The 20,970-nt window shown below is 48.7% G+C and overlaps 1 protein-coding gene across 1 annotated transcript in view; it reads left to right on the forward strand.

The window, feature by feature from the left end:
* The first annotated feature begins 568 nt into the window (after nt 1-568).
* ROCK1 (Rho associated coiled-coil containing protein kinase 1) overlaps nt 569-20,970 on the forward strand; it is a 398,571-nt gene continuing 378,169 nt past the window's right edge. Inside the window, exon 1 of the mRNA XM_033933927.1 lies at nt 569-661. Within this exon, the coding sequence (XP_033789818.1) occupies nt 569-661 (93 nt within the window). The remainder of the gene's footprint in view (nt 662-20,970) is intronic.

A 20,970-nucleotide genomic window follows, 5' to 3' on the forward strand; every position in this document is an offset into this window, starting at 1 on the left:
AGGTTGGCCACTGTTGGTAACAGGATGCTGGACTTGATGGACCTTCGATCTGTCTCAGTAAGGCAATTCTTCTGACCCAAGATAGAAAAAAGCAGACTGGTCACTAGTCCCTGTGCAACGCTAGGCACCGCAGTCCCAAAGTGAGCCACACTGGTAATTTAGACTAGAGCAGACTCCCCTAGCGGGTAGACTGACATCTTCATGTTGGCTCGCGCAGTAACGCGCACGGAAGTGTTTTGTATCCGCCCTGCGGCGGCGCGCGCGGAACGAATGTAGAAGCGAGGAGAACGAGGAAAGGGAGTTGCGGCTTGTTGGTGGTAGAGCGGGTAGAAGAAAGAGGAAAGACCGCCGCAGAAAAAAACAAACAAACAACAACCCAACCCGCTCCTAAATGTAAAAACAAAAAAAGAAAACAGGCCTAAGTTGGCCGTGAAACCGCCCGCTTGGCAAACACTGCGCAAAATCGCCAACTTCAGTCTCTTCTTTCCCATCGCGCCCTTCGGCCAGACACAGACGTAGGAAGTGGCACTTCTTTCCTGCTGCGCTCATACTTTTCGGCTGCAGCATCATGTCGACTGGGGAAAGTTGTGAGACTCGGTTTGAAAAAATTGATACCCTGCTGAGAGATCCCAAGTCAGAAGTGAATTCAGACTGTTTGCTGGTGAGTGGGGGGGGGGGGGGGGGCTGTTAGCCGTTCATTCATTTATTTATTTATTTTGCTGGGGAGGGAGGGGGAAACGGTGAAGGGGAGAGAGAGCTGATAATTTTTTTTAAGTACTTTGGGAAACGTTTAACCAGTAGTGGACGCGCATAATTTCATCTGCACGGACCTCTGCTAATTCTCCATCGTCCTTACATAAATTAGAATTTGGGGGGGGGGGGGCAGTTGTAGTACTAACTAGAACAACAGCTTTGTACGCTGTCACTGTGCACGCCCAGCCCCTTGCTCATGGGCCCGAGTCCCGGCTCTTTCAAAGATCTCGCCAGGCCTCTGCCACTTCTTCCAGCTGTGGCCACAATTTTAGATCAACATGCTTGTTATTTAAACTGATCTAAATGTTAGGGTTCCTGCATCTCCCCCCCCCCCCTCCCACCTTTTTTGAAAAAATAGGGGCGATGCTCGTTTCAGGGTTCAAAGGTCAAGAAGCAGGTACTGTCATGCCATGTCTGAGGCGATGTGGAAGTTATGGCAGGAGCTGCAGAAGCTAAATCACAATCTGGCCAGCTGGAGAGTAGTTGACGTACAGGTCCTTGGTGTCAGAATGATTCTCCCAGCTTACCAGTGCTGGTTGTCGGGACACTTAGGGCTGACACGTTTGATTCTGGTTTCCTGTTTCCAGTAGACGTCGGCTTGATGAAATATGTGTGCTGTGCCCAGATTACTGACCCAGCTGTGGCGACCGGAGGGAAAAATCTAATCTTCTCTTTGTGAGTCGCAGAAACCTATACAAGCTGTAGGCGACTGAAGAGTAAACAGGGAGGGACGGGGAGAAAAAAGGGGAAGGAGACATATAGGAGGAAAGGAGAATAGGCAGATGTGAATTAATTGTCAGAGGTAAGTTGTTGTTTTTTTTTCCCCAGAAGGAGTAGTTGGCTTCCTTTCTGATAGTTTCTGAGAGTTGAAAATTCGCTTGCATTGAAGATTCCCTATGGGCAGTAAGTTCAGTTGAATTTTGTTAAGGATTCTTCTGGATGTGGACCAGGTTGCTGAGAATATCTGTATAAGTGGAGCAGCCTAGTTTCCATGCACTATGTTATGTAGGATTCATGATATTTTGAAGTTCATCTGGGATGATATTGGAGGACAATGTGGTTGTTTGAGGAAGGTCGAGATCGAATCATATTTCTTTAGGTTGAAAATCAGTCTTACTGCTGTGTTCTGGATGAGTTGAAGTTTGTGGATTAGTGTGGTGTTGATGCCCCAGTAGATGGAATTGCAATAGTCCAGTTGAGGCAGGACCATCATCTGGACGATCAGTGCAAAGTGGTGTGGATGATAGTATGGCCTAGTAGTGAGTTGTAGTTGTCTCATTGTGTAGATAGTCTTTTTCCAAAGATTTGAGATTTGTGGTTCCATCGTGAGAGTGTCGTCCATTATACAGCCGAGGACTTTAGTGGATTTTTCCATTGTCAGGGTGGTGCCACATTGAAGGATGACGTTTGTCATGATGTTTTGTTGCTTGTTTTGTAGGATTGTTTTCTTGTGTTCCTCGACTACCTGTCTCTGCAGCGCTGAAAAGGCCCTGTAGTTATTTAAATTTGACAGGCGCTATGATGTGATATCTTACGCAATGTAAAATAAATGAGGATCTTAAAAGTTGGCATAGTTTATGTGTTTTTGTTTGTTTGTCTGCTACCTGTTTGTTCGGCTCATGTTGCATGAAAAACATCTAGGAGTCCCTTGCTAAATTTGTTCTTGGAAAGAGCACTATGCATCTTCTTGTCCAGTTTGTCTGTCTTGACTAGTATGTAAGCTCTTTTGAACAGGGACTGTCTCTTTTAAGTTGTAATGTACAGTGCTGCTTATGTCTAGTGGCGCTAAAGAAATGATTCATAGAAGCATTTTAGCTTGCATTTTCTTGTTAAAATAGTTTTCTTACAAAAATTAAACTGTGTAGTCGAGTTGAAAAAGCTTCAGAATTCCCTAATCATATCTACTGTCTCGATGTAACTGTTCAATAGCCAGGAAGCCTACAAATTATACTGTATAACTTTCATAATATATGCTCGTAGTGTTTTGTAGGTATAAATTATTTTATTACTGTTGAATGGTTAAATATTTACTTTTATTGTGCTTTTCCATTTGTTTTTATATCAGTGTACTGAAGTCTTTTGAATTAAAATCTGGGATGGCTGTGTTGGGCAGCAGTGCTACCAGTCTGTTAGCTGTTAAAATCATAGTACATAGCAATTAATTACCGGTACTGTATTAATAACACTTGTCAACTAAATATTAATGCATAACAAGTATTCTATTAAAATGTATCTGAAGTATTCTAAGCCAGATATACTTTCTGTCTAATGTACCTTAGTTTCCCATCCTTAGTCTCATTTGTAGGGTTTCGGTAGACTGATTTTAGATTCTCTTGTATGTTTACCCTTCAGTGTGGGACTATTTTCTCCTGTTCAGCTGTTCTTGTATACGCTTGCCTGTTGTGTAAGTTAAAGGCTTAGCTGAATGTTTGTTTGGCAGCGTGAGCAAACATTTTGCTGAAATGTATGTTATTTTTTGACCTAGTGGTTTTCTTCTGCTTCTTTGGGCCTCTGGCTAACTTAGAACATGGGCTGGGATGCTGTCACTGTCAGCTGTTTCAAAGATTGTTTTCTATTTTATAATCCTTCCAATACTGAGGCAGAAAACCATGCTTTAGGGCTCTGTGCTAAAGCTTAGTTTAGGGTATCATTATTAATGTATACAAGAAAAAAAATTGTTCCCCAATTCAGTGAGCAAATTGAGCATGTACAAGAAGTGTGCTGTTGGTACACAAATTATGGAGGAGCTTTGATTCCCACTACAGTTCCTTGTGACCCTGGGCAATCACTTTAAAAACTCCTTTGCCCCAGATACAGAAACAAAACACCAAAACTAGAAAAAAAAACCCCAACAAACTTACCCCCTCTTTTACTAAGGTGTGCTATGCTTTTTAAGCGTGCGGTAAAAGCGCATGCGCTAAACGCTAACGCGTGCATGTTATCCTATGGACGCGTTAGTGGTTAGCGCATGCGTTGATTTAGCACACGCTAAATGTGCGCTAAAACGCTTCGCGCACCTTAGTAAGAAGGCCTTAGATTGTAAGCTCACTAGAAACAGAAAAAGCACCTGTATTTAATGTGTACAGTGCTGTGTATGTCTAGTAATGCCATAGAAATGATTAATAGTAGTGTGAGAACATACTGATGCACACATATGTGATATGTGCTTGGTGCACATGAGGATGGTGTCGGGACTGGAGTTGCATGCACATATATTTGTGTGTGAGCTAGAATGCTATTCTGTGCATACAGTACTATTAATGCAAAGAATAGTGTTCCAGCACATGCACAGGTATATGCACATAGAAGTACTAAAGACAAAATTTTGCAAATACCAATTTTGTCAACAGTTCATCATTGCTTTGTTCTAGTATGCCTCCTTTTAAAGGAAACCTGAAAAAGGTTTGTGGGTCCTGTATGCTTGCCAGGGCTGTGGAGTCAGAGTCGTAGTCGTAGTCAATTTCGGGTACCTGGAGTCGGAGTCAGAAGTACAAAAAACTGAGGAGTCGGAGTCGGAACATTTATCTATCGACTCCATTTTTGGACTTGGCATACCAATCACGAGCGATTCTTTCAGCTATAGCACCCACTATATACACAGCACAAATGTTGCGAGCAGCTTCTGCGGCCTTAGAACCTTGATTAAAGCAAAAAGAAGGTGGTGTCGAAAATGCTCATTTCTCTCAACTTGACATTCCATTTTAACGATCTGAAAATTAACCAGTGCTGTGGAGTCGGAGTTGGAGGAAATTTTGGGTACCTGGAGTCGGAGTCAGAGTCTGAAGTACAAAAAACTGAGGAGTCGGAGTTGGAGTCGGAACATTTATCTACCGACTCCACAGCCCTGATGCTTGCTGGTATGGACAAGAAACAGGCATCACATCCTAACAAGCACTGTCTGCAGAAGAATGAGTTAACTCATTATTCCTCTATTAAAATCTCAGGTTAGAAAACCCTGACAGTGTTCTACCCAGATGTTGTCAGCTGGGTGATGCGTCATTTCTGATGTATCAGAGGAAAGGCCTTGCCAGGGCTGGCCGCAAGGAGCCTGTTTTGAGTCTGCCTCCTGTTAACCAGTTGCGCTTGGGTGGGGAAAGAAGGGAGTGAGCGAGGGGGTTTGTGGCTCAGGATGCCACCTGCTTCTGCTACTAAGGGGCTTGAGGGAGGAAGGAAGGCTTTGTGGTGCTTTTGGGGTGAGAGGGAGGAGGGGAATTGAGACTGTTTGACAAGGTTTCTAACACAATCTCAACCACAAAAAAGTTATCCACCAATCCCCATGGGTGTCAGGTAGCTGAGATTCTACTGTAAATAGAATGGAGTCAGTCCAGAGAGCTATTGCAAAATTAGTGGCCTTTGTCATAAATTGTATGGGACAGACTTAGAGAACTTAATATGTATACACTGGAGGAAAGATGGGAGAGAGGGAATATGATAGAGATGTTTAAATATTTCTGTGGCATTAATGTACATGAGGTGAGTCTTTTTCAAATTAAGGAAAAGTCTGGAAGGAGAGGGCATAGGATGAAGTTAAGAGGTGATAGGATCAAGAAGCAATGTAAGAAATACTTCTTTATCCCAGGACAAACAGGCAGCCTTCATCGAGGCATACTTCCAGGCATAGTTCTTCTAAAAAACGTCCCTCTACAACTAAGCCTCGATCTACTCCTACTTCGACTAGACCGCCAACTCTTCGATCGAGGTCTACACTTCCACACCTCGAGGATGCAGCGATTTCGATTGCTTCGTCCAAGTCTCCATATTCTTTTGATGCCTTTTTTCCTGCCGAACTTCATCTTCGACCCAGGCTGCCTCGATGGCCTCGAGTCCTTCTCGAGGCAAAACATTGGCGGATCAGCTATCTTTTTCATCTTTTCTTCGTCATATGGCTGTTGACTTGGATCTTCAATTAGATGCTGGTTCCAAATACTCTAACGAGTAACTCGAAGTCATGCATCTACCTCAACCCCGGAGCAGTCACTTAATCTTCCTCTTCACAAGCTTTTTACTCAGACTCTTGCCAGATGCCTGGAGACCCCTTATACCATTCCAGCTGTTCCAGGCAAATTGGACTCTAGGTATAAAACTCTCCATCGCACAGGGTTTGACAACTCACAGTTATCTCATCAATCCCTGCTTGTGGAGTCATCCTTAAAGAGGTCCCATCCTTCCAAGGTTTATGCCACTGTTCCTCCTGGAAGGAAAGGGAAAAATCTATGGACAAATTCGGACTTCGCATCTATCCAAATTCTATGATGTCATCTAAAGTCCTTAATTATAATTTTCATTTTATTTTGACTTCCTCATAACTCCTTTTTACCTAAATTTTTGAGTTATTTGGATACTCAAAAACACTTTGAATTTCAAGAAGTCATTGCTTCTCTATCACAACTCAGATTACATCTCCTTCAGTCATCTTATGATGCCTTTGAGTTGTCTGCCCGGGCGGCTGCTTGCTCTGTAGCAATGCGTCGCCTTGCCTGGCTTCGTACCATTGACATGGACCCTAATCTTCAGGACCACTTGACTAATATTCCTTGTGCAGGCAATGACCTCTTTGATGAATCTATTGATGCAGCCACCAAGAAGTTGTCTGAACATGAAAAATCTTTCGCTTCTATTGTTAGACCTAAGCCCAAGCCAACTCCTGCCAAGTCTACACTTCGTCCTCCCATTTACCAGAGGCGTTTTGCTCCAAGGGCGGCTCCTTATACTCACCCCCTCCTAAGAAACAGCAGCCTCAGAAGCAACAAAAATCTCAACCTTCTGCTGCACCTAAGGTTTCACAGCCTTTTTGACTGTTTACAACAGAGCATAACCTCCATCGTTCTGTCTCTGACTTCTCTTCCCCCTATAGGAGGTCGTTTCCATCATTTTTACCACCGATGGATGACAATTACATCCGACCTCTGGGTGCTGACCATCATCAGGGAAGGATACTCTCTTCATTTCACTCAGGTTCTACCAGAGCTTCCTCCAAGAGAGTATCCTTCCAATCCTTCCCATACTGCCCTTCTTCAGGAAGCTCAAGCTCTGCTTCGTCTCCATGCCATCGAACCAGTTCCTTTGGAACAGCAAAACAGGGGTTTATCCCAGGACAAGCAGGCATGATATTCTCACATGTGGGTGACGTCATCTACGGAGCCCCAGCGCGGACAGCTTTTCAAGCAAACTTGATTGAAGTTTCAAGTTTGCACACTGCACCACGCATGTGCTAGCCTTCTTGCCCACTAGAGGGCGCATCTCCACCTCGTGGTCCTCAGTTCAATTTCATCCGCGGAGCCAGAAGCCCTGTGGAAAAAATTGTGCTCTTGTGCCTTCTGTCGCCGCGGCTGTGTAGGGTATTTCGCGCGGTCGCTGCGTTTTTTTGTCTTGTTTATTCTTTTTTTCCTGTCTTTTCAAAAAAAAAAAAAAAAATTCGAATTTCATCGCTACCGGGGGCTCCCGGTAGCCGTGGCCGAGGAACCTCGCTTGTTCCCGGCCTCTTTTGGGCCCATGTCCCGGCCCGTAACGGGCTTTAAAAAGTGCGGGCGCTGTGAACGGCTGCTATCGATCACTGATCCACACAGGTGCTGTTTGAGGTGCTTGGGGCCCCAACACCCGACAGCGTCCTGCGAGAAGTGTGCCACCTTCCAGAAGCGGGCACTCAAACGCCGCAAAGCCCGCATGGCAGAACTTTTCTCGGTCGAGTCCCCGCCCGGGAAGGCCTCGAGTTCGGCCTCGGCTTCGGCCCCGGCCTTGACCTCGGCCTCGACATCGGCCTCGACCTCAGCTTCGGGACCATCGGCTTCGCCTCGGGCCTCGTTGCCATCGAAGCAGCCGGCCTCATCCAAGGCCTCGGGTAAGTCTCCACTTCCCTCCTCAGCTCCAGGATCGTCCAGAAAGCCATCCTCGGGCTCTTCGGCGGGAGGGTCCACCTCTGTTAAACCCAAGATGCCCGCGTCCGCCGCCCCGAGGGAATACTCGAGACCGAGGTCGCCCTCTGAGGAGCAGCGGCAGGTCTTGCCACAGGGAATGTCAATCCCCGTGTTCCAAGACTTGCTCCGGGCGTTAATCGCCTCGGAGCTCACCGGGGCCATTGAACATCTGCAGCAGGCTTCGGCCTCGGCTGCTCCGGCCTCGGTGGCCCCGCAGTTGACGACCTCGGCCTCGGGTACCGGGGCTTCGGCTCCCGAGGCGCCCACGGCCTCGACCTCGGCAGTACCCTCGGACCCGGCTTCGCGGGATCCGCCGGAGCGTAGCGCGCGCCCAAAGGACAAGGTGCGCCGGGTGCGGAGGATCTCGTCTTCGTCCTCGGAGTCCTCGCGGGGTTCATCGCCCTCGGGCAGGTCTCGGGCGAGGCGCCGGCCGAGGAAGGCCAAGCGGTCTCGGGCCTCGCCTCGGCGGCGCGGTTGCTCGTCGCCGGCCGGGGCCGAGGCCTTGCAGGTGAGGGACCTGCGGGTAGATAATCCCGTCTTGTTCCGGTCTCCGGCCAGGGAGAGCTCCCGGGCCTCCTCGCCGGGACCGAAGGGTCGGGCTTCGGTGCCTCGGACCCCGGGGGGATCCCAGAGGGGTTCCTTTAGACGCACCCGGTCTCCGACTCCGTCGAGGTCGCAGGATTGTGCCTCGTTGGGGTCGGGGTCCGGTAGGGAGCCCAGATATTCTCACGAGGCCTCTCCCTTCGGCTCCGCCGGCAAGTCTCGGTCTCCCTCTCCTCCTGCTAAACCTTCCTCTTTTACGAGGTTCGTGCAGGATATGGCGGCGGCTTTGGGTGTAGACTTGTCTGAAGGGTCCACTTACACCAAGGAGTTTTTAGAGGAGCAGGATCTTCCTGCCCCACCTCGGGAATCCCCGCGCCTTCCGGTTAACAAGGTCCTCTGCCAGACCTTCCTGAGGAATCTTGAGGCTCCCTTGACGGTCGCTGTGGTCCCCTCAAAAATGGAGTCGAAGTATCGCACCCTCCCCATCAAGGGGTTCGAGAAGGGCCAACTTTCTCACAATTCGCTCCTAGTGGAATCGGCGGTTAAGAAATCGCAGCCCTCCAGGGTCTCAGCCGCGGTCCCGCCGAGTAGGGAGGGCCGGACCTTAGACAAATTCGGGCGTCGTCTCTATGCGAACTCTCTCATGGCAACGAGGGTCCTGAACTACGCCTTTTCGTATTCGTCCTTCCTACGTACGATGGTGAAGGACCTCCCCTCTTTTCGTGAGGTGATACCAGAGTCGCATAGGGACAGGTTTGCCACCTTCAGCTCTAATCTGGCCCAGCTGCGCCTATATTTGTTCCACGCAGTTTACGATGCGTTTGAACTTGCCTCGAGGGTATCGGCCTGTGCGGTGGCCATGCGCCGGCTGGCGTGGCTCCGTACCCTCGAGATGGAGGCGCATTTGCAGGAACGCCTGGCTAACTTGCCTTGCGTTGGGTCGGAATTGTTCGACGAATCGTTGGATGCGGCGACCAAGCGGCTTTCCGAACAGGAGCGCTCTCTGGCATCTCTGGTGCGCCCGAAGCCTAAGGCCCCTGCCCAGCGTCCCTTCCGGCAGCCACCGAGAAGGTACCCTCAGAAGTCTACGCCGGCCTTTTCCAGACCGCCGCCACGGCGTCCACCCCAACAGAATAGAGGTGGCCCCTCTAAGCCCGTTGCGCAGGGGGCGGCCAAGGCCGCGCCGTCCTTTTGATGGGGTGGGCGGTCGGGGGCGGGCCCCCACCGCGACATCGTGCCACCCCCTCCCCATCGGGGGTCGGCTGACGGCTTTTGCCGGGGCCTGGTCTGCGATTACGTCAGACGCATGGGTGCTCCGGACAATCTCAGAGGGCTATTCGCTCAACTTCTCCAGTCCGCCTCCGGACTTGCCTCCCGGAGCTTGTCCTCCCAATCGGAACCAGTTGGCCCTTCTCATGGAAGAAGCCAGGGCCCTGTTGAGCCTCCGGGCGGTCGAGGTGGTACCTCGCGAGCAGATGGGCCAGGGGTTTTACTTCCGTTACTTTTTAGTCCCAAAAAAGACCGGGGACTTGCGCCCCATCTTGGACCTCCGGAAGCTCAACAAGTTCCTGGTCCGGGAGAAGTTCCGTATGTTATCGCTTCCGGTTCTCTATCCGCTATTGGAGGAGGGGGATTGGATGTGCTCCCTGGACTTGAAGGAAGCGTACACCCATGTTCCGGTGCATCCCGCTTGCCGCAGGTTCTTGCGTTTTCAAGTCGGGGATTTGCACCTGCAGTATCGGGTTCTTCCCTTCGGTTTGGCGTCGTCCCCTCGGGTATTCACCAAGTGTATGGTAGTGGTTGCGGCGGCCCTGCGCTCGCGGGGTCTACAGGTCTTTCCCTACCTGGACGATTGGCTGATCAAGGCCTCGTCCAGGGAGGGGGTTATCTTAGCGACCCAACAGACTATCAGTCTTCTGCAGGACCTGGGGTTCGAAGTGAACTTTCCCAAGTCTCAATTGTGCCCGGCGCAGTCTCTCCAATTCATTGGAGCCGTGCTGGACACGGTTCGCCTCCGCGCTTTTCTCCCCCCGCTTCGGCGGGAGGCTCTGCTTCGGTGGAGCCGCCACTGTCAAGGGCAGTCGGAGGTGTCGGCCCAGAGCATGATGATTTTGCTGGGTCACATGGCGTCGACGGTTCACGTCACGCCTTTCGCTCGCTTGCACCTGCGGCTCGCGCAGTGGACTCTGGCGTCGCAGTGGCGGCAGGATCGCGATCCGGTGTCTTCCCGGATATCAGTGACTCCTTGTTTACGTCGATCGCTCCGTTGGTGGACCGGCTCTTCCAATCTGTCCGGGGGTTTGCTGTTTCTCGTTCCACCTCACAGCAAGGTCCTGACCACGGACTCCTCCGAGTACGCGTGGGGAGCTCATCTGGACGGCCTGAGGACGCAGGGTCTGTGGTCGGCAGAGGACCGCCGATGTCACATCAATGTGCTGGAGCTTCGCGCCATTTTTCTGGCCGCACGAGCTTTTGTCCACCTGCTGCACGACCAGGTGGTGCTCGTGCGGACCGACAACCAAGTGGCGATGTACTATGTCAACAAACAAGGGGGTACGGGCTCTTGGCCTCTGTGTCAGGAGTCTCTTCGCCTTTGGGAATGGGCGATCTCCCAGAACATATTCCTGCGGGCGGTGTACATTCAGGGAGAGCAGAACCAGCTGGCAGACAAACTCAGTCGTCTTCTCCAGCCGCACGAATGGTCTCTGAACTCCCGAGTACTTCGCGAGGTCTTCGACCGCTGGGGAACTCCTCAGGTGGATCTGTTTGCCTCTCCGGAGACTCGCAAACTGCCCCTCTATTGCTCTCGGATTTACTCTCAGGATCGTCTCGAGGCGGATGCCTTCCTCCTCGAATGGGAGGGGAGGTTCCTTTATGCGTTTCCGCCGTTTCCTCTAATTTTGAGAACGCTGGTTCATCTCAGATCGACCGGAGCCTCCATGATCCTCATTGCGCCTCGTTGGCCCAGGCAGCCCTGGTTCTCCCTGCTTCTTCAACTCAGTGCCAGGGAACCTCTGCTTCTGCCGGTGTTTCCCTCTCTGCTGTCTCAGAGTCGGGGTTCGCTGTTACATCCCAATCTTCAGTCTTTACATCTGACTGCTTGGTTTCTCTCCCCTTGACTTCGATTCCGGTGTCTCGGGCCGTGAGGGACATTTTGGAGGCCTCGCGCAAGGTCTCGACTCGGCTTTGTTATGCCCAGAAGTGGACCAGGTTTACATCCTGGTGTTCTTTGAATCGTCTGGAACCGAGTTCGGTGCCTGTGGCTTCGGTTCTGGATTATCTATTGCATTTATCTGAATCTGGTCTGAAGACGACTTCTATTCGGGTACATCTCAGTGCCATTGCTGCATTCCATCGGCACCTTGAGGGTCGTTCTCTCTCTCTTCATCCTCTGGTGACTCGTTTCATGAAGGGTTTAGTGAATGTCCATCCTCCTCTGAAACCTCCTCCGGTGGTGTGGGATCTTAATGTGGTCTTGGCTCAGCTGATGAAGCCTCCCTTTGAGCCCATCGACAAGTCGCATCTTAAGTTTCTCACCTGGAAAGTGGTATTTTTGATTGCGCTCACGTCTGCTCGTCGGATTAGTGAACTGCAATCCTTGGTGGCGGATCCTCCTTTCACGGTGTTTCATCATGATAAGGTGGTTCTTCGCACCCATCCAAAATTCTTACCTAAAGTTGTGTCTGATTTCCACCTCAATCAGTCTATTGTCCTTCCGGTGTTTTTTCCGAAGCCCCATTCTCATCCTGGTGAGGCGGCGCTTCATACGCTTGACTGTAAGAGGGCGTTGGCTTTTTATCTTCAACGCTCCAAGTCTTATCGGAAGGTTCCTCAATTGTTTTTGTCCTTTGATCCTAATCGTTTAGGACACCCGGTTTCGAAGCGCACCTTGTCAAACTGGTTAGCTGCTTGTATTTCCTTTTGCTACGCTCAGGCTGATCTCCCGCTTTCGGGTCGAGTTACGGGTCATAAAGTCCGAGCGATGGCAGCTTCCGTGGCTTTCCTCCGATCCACGCCTATGGAGGACATTTGTAAAGCTGCCACTTGGTCTTCGGTTCATACGTTCACCTCCCACTACTGTCTAGACACTTTGTCCAGAAGCGACGGCCGGTTTGGCCAGTCGGTGTTACGTAACCTGTTTTCATAATTTGCCATCCTCCCACCTACCCTTTTTTGGTTGGCTTGGAGGTTACCCACATGTGAGAATATCATGCCTGCTTGTCCTGGGATAAAGCACAGTTACTTACCGTAACAGGTGTTATCCAGGGACAGCAGGCATATATTCTCACAACCCGCCCACCTCCCCGGGGATGGCTTCTTTGCTATGATATGGAACTGAGGACCACGAGGTGGAGATGCGCCCTCTAGTGGGCAAGAAGGCTAGCACATGCGTGGTGCAGTGTGCAAACTTGAAACTTCAATCAAGTTTGCTTGAAAAGCTGTCCGCGCTGGGGCTCCGTAGATGACGTCACCCACATGTGAGAATATATGCCTGCTGTCCCTGGATAACACCTGTTACGGTAAGTAACTGTGCTTTTTAGTCCTGTTACTTCCTTGTTCCGAAGAAGACGGGTGATCTGCGGCCCTTTCTGGATCTCAGGGCTCTCAACAAATTTTTGGTCAAAGAAAAATTTTGAATGTTGTCCCTGGCATCCCTTTATCCCCTTCTCGAGTAGAACGACTGGTTATGCTCTCTGGATTTCAAGGAGGCCTACACTCATATTCCCATTCATCCGGCCTCCTGTCAATATCTCAGATTTCGGGTGGGGAATATGCATTATCAATGCAGAGTGCTGCCCTTCGGCCTGGCTTCATCTCCCAGAGTGTTCACCAAGTGCCTGGTAGTGGTAGCAGCAGCTCTAAGGAACCATGGTCTTCAGGTATTTCCCAACTTCGACGATTAGCTCATCAAAGATTCAACATCTCAGGGTTATTGTAGTGACCCAACGGACTACCTGGTTTCTACAAAGTTTGGGATTCGAAATCAACTTTCCCAAATCCCAACTTCAGCCCTCACAGAATCTACAATTCATCGGAGCTGTTCTGGACACTGTCCAACTCTGAGCATTCCTCCCACAGCAACGTCTGGAAGGTCTTCTTCAGCTCTGTCAAACAGTGTCTTTCCGCTCTTCTATCTCAGTGAGACACATGATGGTACTCCTAGGTCACATGGCTTCCACAGTACATGTGACTCCTTTTGTCAGACTTCACCTCAGAATTCCTCAGTGGACCCTGGCATCTCAATGGATGCAGGTTTGTGACCTACTTTCTCGACACATAAGTCACTCCTTCATTGAAGCAGTCTCTCTGTTGGTAGATGCTCTCTTCCAATCTCTCCAGAGGCTTGTTTTTTCAAATGCCCCCCATCAGAAGGTCCTCATGACAGATTTTTCGACCTACGCGTGGGGCGCTCATCTCGATGGTCTCCGTACGGACCAGTACGGATCGTCAGTGTCATATCAGTCTGTTGGAACTCAGAGCGATCTTCAAGGCTCTCCACGTTTTAAAACATCTTCTTCATGACCAGGTAGTCCTCATTTGGATGGACAACCAAGTCGCCATGTCAACAAACAGGGAGGGATGGGATCTGCCTTCCTTTGTCTAGAAGCTCTGAAGGTTTGGGATTGGGCGCCTTCCTCAAAGCTGTCTACATACAAGGGGCGAAGAATTGCTTGGCGGACAACTTGAGTCGTCTTCTGTAACCTCACGAATGGACACTCCATTCCTCACATTTTTTCACAGTGGGGAACGCCTCAAATAGACCTCTTTGCAGCTCCCCACAACTTCAAACTGCTTAAGTTCTGCTCCAGGATATACTTTCCTCATCGCCTCGAGGCAGATGCTTTTCTTCTGGAATGGACATATCTCTTCCTATATGCATTCCCTCCATTCCCTCTCATTCTCAAGACTCTGGTCAAGTTGAAGAACGATCATGCCACCATGATTCTGATTACTCCTCGGTGGCCGAGACAACCTTGGTACTCCCTTCTCCTTCAACTCAGCAGCAGGGAGCCATACCTTCTACCAGTTTTCCCATCTCTCCTTACACAGAGTCAAGGGTCTCTCCTTTATCCCAACCTGTAGCCTCTACACCTGACAGCTTGGTACCTCTCAACATGACTCCTCTTCAGTTTTCTCAATCTGTAAGAGACATTTTAGAGGCTTCTAGGAAACCTACCACTAGACAATGCTATCACCAAAAATGGACTAGATTTTCTACGTGGTGTTTTTCTCATGATAAGGAGCCTCAATAGTCCTCCTTATCTTCTGTTTTGGATTACCTTTTGCACTTATCCACTTCTGGCCTCAAGTCTACATCGATCTGAGTCCATCTCAGTGCAATTGCGGCTTTCCATCAACCTATTGGAGGGAAACACCTCTCTGCTCATCCGGTGGTTTCCAGATTCATGAAAGGACTTTTCAATATCAAACCTCTTCTCAAACCACCTCCTGTGGTTTGGGACCTCAATGTTGTCCTTGCTCAGCTGATGAATCCTCCATTTGAACCAATTGACAAAGCTCATCTGAAGTATCTCACTTGGAAAGTGGTATTTCTCATCACCCTCACTTTTGCTCGACGAGTCAGTGAGCTGCAAGCTTTAGTTGCTGATCCACCTTTCACGGTGTTTCATCATAACAAAGTGGTCCTACATACTCATCCAAAATTCCTCTCTAAAGTGGTATCAGAATTTAATCTCAACCAATCTATTGTTCTTCCAGTGTTCTTTCCAAAGCCTTATTCTCATCCTGGAGAAATAGCTCTTTTTACTCTGGACTGTAAATGTGCTTTGGTCGTCTGTTTGGACCCCATCAAACCACACAGAACTGCTCCTCAACTTTTTGTCTCCTTTGATCCAAATAATTTGGGACATCCTATCTCTAAGCGTACCATCTCCAACTGGATGGCTGCTTGTATTTCATTCTGCTATGCCCAGGCTGGATTACCCCTTCACAGTAAAGTCACAGCCCATAAGGTCAAAGCAATGGAAGCCGAGATGAAGCGAGAATGCAAAAGCGGTAACACGGTTATTATGGGAGACTTCAACTACCCCGGGATAGACTGGAGTCTTGGAAGCTCAAAATGTGCTAGGGAGACAGAATTCCTGGAGGCTATACAAGATTGTTTCATGGAGCAGCTTGTTGGAGAACCAACGAGAGAAAATGCCACTCTGGATCTAATCCTAAATGGGTTAAGGGGACCTGCAAAGGAAGTAGAGGTAGTGGGACCGTTGGGAAACAGCGATCATAACATGATCGAGTTCAAGGTTTTGGTAGGAATACTGAAAGGAAAGAGAACCATAGCGACAACTTTCAACTTCAGAAAAGGAAATTACGAAGCAATGAGGGAAATGGTAAGGAAGAAACTTAGGAACACTTCCAAAAAAATGGCAAATGGTAGAACATGCCTGGTCTTTTCTCAAGAACATGGTGAGCGAGGCGCAAAATCTGTATATCCCCAGATCTAGAAAGGGGTGCAAAAAGAGTCGAACAAAAGACCCGGCGTGGATAACTAAAATAGTGAAGGAAGAGATAGGCAATAAGAAAAATTCATTCAGGAAATGGAAAAAGGACAAAACTGAGGGGAACTGGAAAGATGAAGTATCAAAAAGAATGTCACCGAGTGGTTCGAAAAGCCAAAAGAGAGTATGAAGAGAGGCTAGCCAGGGAAGTACGAAATTTCAAACTGTTGTTTAGATATGTTAAAGGGAAGCAACCTGCTAGGGAGGAGGTGGGACCGCTGGATGACGGAGACAGGAAGGGAGTAGTGAAGGAGGAGAAAGAAGTGGCAGAAAGACTTAACATGTTCTTTTCATCTGTATTTACAAACGAAGACACATCCAACATACCGGAACCTGAGCAATTCTTCAATGGAAATCAAGCAGAAAAATTAACATCCATGGAAGTGAGCCTTGAAGATGTACGCAGGCAGATAGAAAAACTAAAAACTGACAATCCCCGGATCCGGACGGAATCCATCCAAGAGTTCTGAAGGAATTAAAGAAGGAGATAGCGGAACTACTGCAGCAAATTTGCAATCTATGCCTGAAAACAGACATGATCCCGGAGGACTGGATGATAGCCAACGTTACGCCCATCTTTAAAAAGGGATCAAGAGGTGACCCGGGAAACTACAGACCGGTGAGTCTGACCTCGGTTCCGGGGAAAATGGCGGAAGCATTGATAAAAGAAAACATCGATGAACATTATGAAAGAAACGAACTTCTGATAACCAGCCAACATGATTTCTGCAAGGGGAGATCGTGCCTAACGAGCTTATTGCACTTCTTCGAAGGAATTAACAAACGGATGGACAAAGGAGACCCCATAGACATCATATATCTAGATTTCCAAAAAGCCTTTGACAAGATGCCATGAATGCCTACTCCCGAAACTGAAGAACCATGGGGTGGAAGGAGACGTACATAGATGGATCAGAAACTGGTTGGCGGGTAGGAAACAGAGGGTAGGAGTGAAGGGCCACTACTCGGAGTGAAGGAGTTTCACGAGTGGGATCCCGCAGGGCTTGGTGCTCGGGCCGCTGCTATTTAATATATTCATAAATGATCTAGAAACAGGGACGAAGTGTGAGATAATAAAATTTGCGGACGATACCAAACTATTTAGTGGAGCTCGGACTAAAGAGGACTGCGAAGAATTGCAAAGGGACTTGAACAAACTAGGGGAATGGGTGACGAGATGGCAAATGAAGTTCAGCGTTGAGAAATGTAAAGTATTACATGTGGGAAACAGAAACCCGAGGTACAACTATACGATGGGAGGGATGTTATTAAATGAGAGTACCCAAGGAAGGGAGAAACACGGAAGACTGTGAAGAGCTGCAAAGGGACCTAACGAGACTGGAAGACTGGGCAAAAAAGTGGCAAATGAGTTTTAACGTAGAGAAATGCAAGGTCATGCATGTAGGAAAAAAGAACCCGATGTTCAGCTACAAAATGGGGGGAACACTGCTAGGGGTAAGTAACCTTGAAAGGGACCTGGGGGTGATGGTTGACACATCACTGAAACCATCGGCGCAGTGTGCAGCAGCCTCAAAGAAAGCAAACAGAATGCTGGGCATCATCAAAAAAGGTATTACAACCAGGACGAAGGATGTCATCATGCCGCTGTATCGCGCAATGGTGCGCCCGCACCTGGAGTACTGTGTCCAATACTGGTCACCGTACCTCAAGAAGGACATGGCGGTACTAGAGGGAGTGCAGAGGAGGGCGACTAAACTAATAAAAGGTATGGAAAATTTTTCATACGCTGACAGGTTAAAAATGCTGGGGCTGTTCTCCCTGGAGAAGAGGAGACTTAGAGGGGACATGATAGAAACCTTCAAGATCCTAAAGGGCATAGAGAAAGTAAATAAGGACAGATTCTTCAAACTGAGGGGAGCCACAAACACTAGGGGTCACTCGGAGAAATTGAAGGGGGACAGGTTTAGAACAAATGCTAGGAAGTTCTTCTTTACCCAGAGGGTGGTGGACACATGGAACGCGCTTCCGGAGGAAGTGATAGGCCAGAACTCTGTACAGGGTTTCAAGGAGGGTTTGGATAGGTTCCTGGAGGATAAGGGGATAGATGGGTACAGATAAAACTTGAGGTAGGTTATAGAAGAGGTCTGAAACCACTTCACAGGTCACAGACCTGATGGGCCGCCGCGGGAGCGGACCGCTGGGCGAGATGGACCTCTGGTCTGACCCAGTGGAGGCAACTTCTTATGTTCTTATGACTTGGGGGTAATGGTGGACATGACAATGAAGCCGACGGCACAGTGCGCAGCGGCCGCTAAGAAGGCAAACAGAATGCTAGGCATAATCAAGAAGGGTATTACAACCAGAATGAAAGAAGTTATCCTGCCATTGTTTCGGGCGATGGTGCATCCGCATCTGGAGTACTGCGTCCAATATTGGTCACCGTACCTTAAGAAGGACATGGCGTTACTCGAGAGGGTTCAGAGGAGAGCGACGTGTCTGATAAAGGGGATGGAAAACCTTTCATACGCTGAGAGATTGGAGAAACTGGGTCTCTTTTCCCTGGAGAAGAGGAGACTTAGAGGGGATATGGTAGAGACTTATAAGATCATGAAGGGCATAGAGAGAGTAGAGAGGGACAGATTCTTCAAACTTTTGAATAATAAAACAACAAGAGGGCATTCAGAAAAGTTGAAAGGGGACAGATTCAAAACGAATGCTAGGAAGTTCTTCTTTACCCAACGTGTAGTGGACACCTGGAATGCACTTCCAGAGAGTGTAATAGGGCAGAGTACAGTACTGGGGTTCAAGAAAGGATTGGTCAATTTCCTCCTGGAAAAGGGTATAGAGGGGTATAGATAGAGGATTACTGCACAGGTCCTGGAGCTGTTGGGCCACCGCGTGAGCGGACTGCTGGGCATGTTGGACCTCAGATCTGACCCAGCAGAGGCATTGCTTATGTTCTTATGTTTCCTCAGATCTACACCTATTGAGGAGATTTGCAAGGCTGCTACTTGGTCCTCGGTTCATACTTTCACGTCTCACTATTGTCTGGATACTTTCTCCAGACGGGATGGACAGTTTGGCCAAACAGTATTACAAAATTTATTCTCCTAAATTGCCAACAATCCCACCATTCCATTCTGGTTAGCTTGGAGGTCACCCATATGGGAGAATAGGTTGCCTGCTTGTCCTGGGATAAAGCACAGTTACTTACCGTAACGGGTGTTATCCAGAGAAAGTAGGCAGCTATTCTCACAACCCGCCCACCTCCCCTGGTTGGCTTCTCTGCTAGCTATCTGAACTGAGGAGACGCGCCCTACGCTGGGCGGGAAGGCACTCGCGCATGCGCGGTGCGGTCGACTCGAAACTTCTAGCTTCTTCAAGCAAGTCTGCTTGCGAGCTTTTGCATCTGGGCTCCGCTGATGACATCACCTATATGTGAGAATAGCTGCCTGCTGTCCCTGGATAACAACTGTTATGGTAAGTAACTGTGCTTTTCAGAAAGGGTGGTAGATGCGTGGAATGGTCTCCTGGTGGAGGTGGTGGAGATGAAGACTGTATCTGAATTCAAGATAGCGTGGGACAAGCATGTGGGATCTCTTTTGGAGAAGAGAAGATAATGGATGATTGGGAAGGGCAGACTGGATTGGCCATTAGGCCTCTCTCTGCCATCATGTTTCTGTTTCATCACTATGGGCTAGATTCACTAAGCAAACCGATCGTGTACCGATTGGTTTGCGACCCCATTGCGACCCGATTTTACTCCGGCCCAATTCACTTACCTCTGTGCATTCATTTACGATCCGTGCATGCAAATGAGGGGAACGGCATGCAAAATAGGTAGGGACGTGATTCATCAAAGAAATTTTTGAAACTGACTGGGCTGGCCGATCAACACAAGAAGCGACTGCTGGGTTCCAGTCGCAAACGTCCTTTCCCACTGTCCTCGGCCTGAAATCCCAGCTCTCTGCTCTGCTCTCTGCCCCTTCTATAGAACTTGCAAAATAATAGCAGACAGCGCTAAAAAAAAGCAAGAACAGTGGTCTTCAGCTTGGGCAGATGGTCTTTAAACGGACGCATATACTGTATGCTTGGCCAGTCCAAAGCAGCTCCAGTGGAAGCAAGATAGGAGACCACTATGATAACAGATGCAGATGCCGCCCTGACTCTCCTGCTTTCTGCCGTTCTTCCCTGCAGTACGAGCCTGTGGTTTTAAAGCAGGACTACACTGCGGGGATGTGCGGCAGAGAGCAGGAGAGTCGGGGCGGCAAGAGCAGGGCTGGAAGGGGCAAAGAGCAGATGAATTCAGGATGTTTCTGCAGCGAATGAAACTAACCAAGCACTTTTCCATATCAGTCATTTTGTAAATAGATCTGTAAAGCAAAACAAAAAATTGGAAGACCTAATCCATGAAACAATGCAGTTCCGCAGAATGCGCTCGGTCTTGGCCCTCCCCTATATTCTGCTTACAGTGAACGGGGCAGTGAACGGCAGTGTCGGTGTAAGGGAAGAGGCTGCTGCCGCTGGGAATAGTCCTTCACTGGGAGAGCAGGAGAGTCGGGGGTTCATAAAAATTAAAAAAAAAACTCAGCAAAAAAAAACAACACACAAAAATGGACACAAAATGCATGCGCAGACCATCTGCAGGGAAAGCAGATGGTCTATGCATACTTCAGGATCGCACACTAGCGATCTGTGCGGTCGGAGGGGGGCATTCCTCCGATCGCCCTCATTTTAATTTTTTTGTGTTGTGAATTGGTCGGGCCTGCACGGATTGGGCATAGAAACGAGGTAAGTGAATCTAGCCCTATGGGATTTTAATGTGCTGTGTGCTGATGTCTACCCAAATTTTTGTACACAGTTCATGTGCAGACCTGCTTTTTAGATTGTGTGCTCACAAAATTGTGTGGAAAGCCTAGATAAAATTGTAACTCTGTAATTTTGTATAGTCATATCATCATCTAAGAAAAGATGCCTCTTCATGCATTGATCTAAAAGTAATCTTATGTGATGGTGCATTGTAATTTTATGACTATTAATCTGTAACCCGTTCTGAACTCTTTGGAGAAGACAGGATATAAAACTAATCAACCAACCAAAACTAACTAACACACACACTTTATTGCATTGGCCTTGTGATCTGGCTTGGACTGGGTAATACACCAAGACTTCTGGAACCCTACAAAAATGGACCCAGAATCTGGTCGCCCTCAAATGCCATGGTTCCCCACCTCTCCTTGTTCTACTCTTTCCCTCATTGGGGGCTGTGAATACTGTTT

The sequence above is a fragment of the Geotrypetes seraphini genome, chromosome 2 (genome assembly GCF_902459505.1).
Source record: "Geotrypetes seraphini chromosome 2, aGeoSer1.1, whole genome shotgun sequence".
In the NCBI taxonomy this organism is placed as follows: Eukaryota; Metazoa; Chordata; class Amphibia; order Gymnophiona; family Dermophiidae; genus Geotrypetes; species Geotrypetes seraphini.